Source organism: Rhinoderma darwinii, chromosome 11 (assembly GCF_050947455.1).
Source record: "Rhinoderma darwinii isolate aRhiDar2 chromosome 11, aRhiDar2.hap1, whole genome shotgun sequence".
NCBI classification, from domain to species: domain Eukaryota; kingdom Metazoa; phylum Chordata; class Amphibia; order Anura; family Rhinodermatidae; genus Rhinoderma; species Rhinoderma darwinii.
In genome coordinates, this window is record NC_134697.1 from 93594125 (window position 1) to 93596934 (window position 2810).

Sequence of the window (2810 nt, forward strand, 5' to 3'; positions counted from 1 at the left end):
TTATGCGGGGGGCAAAAAAATGATTATCCCTGCAGTATGTGAGTACATTCGCTGATATACATTCCGGTCCCCTTCTTTGATGACGATTCTTTGTCACGTGACCGAGCCCGTTGTACTCTATGTAATCGCTGTTCTATTTCTCCTGCTTGTACATAGAGTAAAGCGGGACCGTCACATGACGAAGAGTCATATCGTCATCAAAGAAGACACTGCAACTAGACTTCCGGTCCCCCGGCAGCGCTATAAAAATCTATTAAATCTCATAATCCGCGCCACCGGGGACCGGAATGTATATTAGCGAGTGTACTCACATACTGCACAGACTACACCGCTAATACATTTTGGTCCCCGCATAACCCCTTAAGAAGAGAACAGTTTTGAGGGTCACCTATCTGTCACCCCACCATCTTTTCATCAAATATACACTATGTATTCAGTCACTGTCCACGTGTTTCCTATAGATGGATCCAGTAGGAAATGGCCAGCAGGGAGATGTGCCAGTCCAGTGAACCCCAAGGATAGACCAGAGAAAAATCACAATGTCCGACAGAGTCATCAGGTATATAGCAAATATCTTAGAAACGACATTGTGACCTGTGGAACCTCTACACATATTGAACGTTATTATGTTTGTTAGATTTTTTGTCTTTCTTGATTTCTTTCTTTTTTTAGGCTGAAGAACTGGTTATTATTAAAGTTGAAGAGGTGGAAGGGCTAGAGGAAGAAGGAGAGACATTTATCTGGCATGATTGGCAGAATACAGAGGAGGACATTCTCACAGATACCAGTCTAGGTGACTACTAACCACTAAATACAGAAAAGAGGAACATATTGCCCATGTCTAATCCCTGCGTCAGTCTCGTATTCTGCCATCTTCTCTGCCAATGTAAACTAGTGAGGAAAATGCATTTGCCATATGAGAGGTGGGAAGGAGGAGCCTTCAGTGACATGCACACGCTGCGTATTACGTACGGAGTTGCCGTGCAGGTTTTCCTGCAGCAAATCCGCAGCGTAATTCAGTACCGGCGAAGGCAAATCAGGTTTCAACTAATCTCATCTACACAAAGCAGAATTTTTCCTGCACATAAGTTGCCCTGTGGTGCGTATTTTATAATCTACAGCATGTCAATTTATCTTGTGTTTCTGCCTCACAATTGTATCTGACAAAATTGGGAAAAAAACGCAGCAAAATGTAAAAACCGACCTAAAAACGCATAAAAGAACGGTGCGGATTTGACCCGCCTGTCTTTACCTACCGTTTTGATTCAGATTTTCTGCATCAAATTACGCAATAGCCTAGGCAATTGCTTCCGGCAAAACTACGGAACCCTTGCACAACAGAGAAAATCGGAAACCATGGGCACCGGATCCGTCACAATTGAAATCAATGGCGATGGAAACGGAAACCTCTGGTTTCCGTCAGTTTGTGTCTGTTCCTGGTCCCGTTCTGATGGAAACCTCCGACGGAACGTCATAACGGGACCCCAACGCAGATGTGAACGAGGCCTTAGCCTTGATCCTTTCAATAATAGTGATTTAGAAATATGTGCTTGTTATTGTAAGATGTTTCTGTAGTAAACTTTAATGATTAAAGATTTTATTTTTCTCGTGCAGATGGATCCATGATCAAGAATACACTGGAGAAATGTCTCATGTTGTCTTCTGATTGTAACATAGACAATGACAAACCCGCACACAATTCTCCAGGACATTACCCCATTTCTCACAATATAACAGACTCCCATAATGGTAGAATAGCCCATGGAAGTGGTAACAAGTATCAGTGCTCTGAATGCGGGAAATGTTTTACCCAAAACGGGTCTCTTAACGTCCATAAAAGAATCCACACAGGGGAGAAACCCTTCTCTTGTTCAGAATGCGGAAAATTGTTTATGCGTAAATCTGACCTGGTTAGACATTACCGAGTTCACACTGGAGAAAAGCCCTTTGTATGTTCAGTGTGTGGGAAGTGTTTCAGTCAAAAGTCAAAGCTGGTAAGTCATCAACGTACCCACACTGGTGAAATTCTCTTCCCATGTCCCGAGTGTGGAAGATGTTTTACAAATCGAGCTATACTTGCAACACATCTGAAATTTCACTCAGGAGAGAACCCATTTCAGTGCTCCGATTGTGGGACGTGTTTTCAGTACAAATCGTATCTTGTTAAACATCAAATAACTCACACGAAGACAAAACCCTTTTCTTGTTCGGAGTGTGGAAAATATTTAACCAACAAGGGCGTCCTCATCTATCACTTGAGGACACACACAGGGGAGAAACCTTTCTCCTGTTCTGAATGTGGGCGATGTTTTACAAGTAAAGGACACCTTGTCACTCATAAGCGGACCCACACAGGGGAGAAGCCATTTTCATGTGCAAAATGTGGGAAACTTTTTGCCCGTAAGGCAGACATGGCGATACATCAAATGATGCACTCAATCGAGGAGCCGTTTTCATGCTCCAACTGATGAGGAATATTACAGAAATGTCAATCAGAAAATGACTCCTAAGGCATCAATTCTATTTTTGGAACCTGTAATGCATAAAAAAAACTAAATAAAACTCATCTTAATTTATTACACGCATGTGGATGTGAATCCATTTTTATCTTGCAACTAATAGTGTTTTTCTTCTCCAAATTTAAAGAGGACCCGTCACTTGGTCATATAAGTTGAGCCAGTCTACTGACCTGATTAGCGCTGTCTCTGATTCCAGCGCTGTTTTTCTTTTTTTCCTGGACCCCCACATTCCAGAGATATGGCCACTGTTGTGTTGGCTCCCTATATGCTGTAGTTAGCCAACAAGGCGTG

General features: G+C 42.5%; 1 protein-coding gene across 1 annotated transcript; it reads left to right on the forward strand.

Annotated features, from left to right (window-relative positions):
- The first annotated feature begins 637 nt into the window (after window positions 1-637).
- Window positions 638-2581, forward strand: LOC142663452 (uncharacterized). Its single transcript, XM_075842116.1, has 2 exons — window positions 638-793; window positions 1615-2581. The coding sequence occupies exon 2, from the start codon at window positions 1623-1625 to the stop codon at window positions 2466-2468; it is 846 nt and encodes a 281-aa protein (XP_075698231.1). The 5' UTR covers window positions 638-793; window positions 1615-1622; the 3' UTR covers window positions 2469-2581.
- Window positions 2582-2810: the final 229 nt, after the last annotated feature.

Coding starts and splice junctions, on each gene's coding strand:
- LOC142663452 (XM_075842116.1), top strand. CDS start 1,623: ATGATCAAGAATACACTGGAGAAATGTCTCATGTTGTCTTCTGATTGT.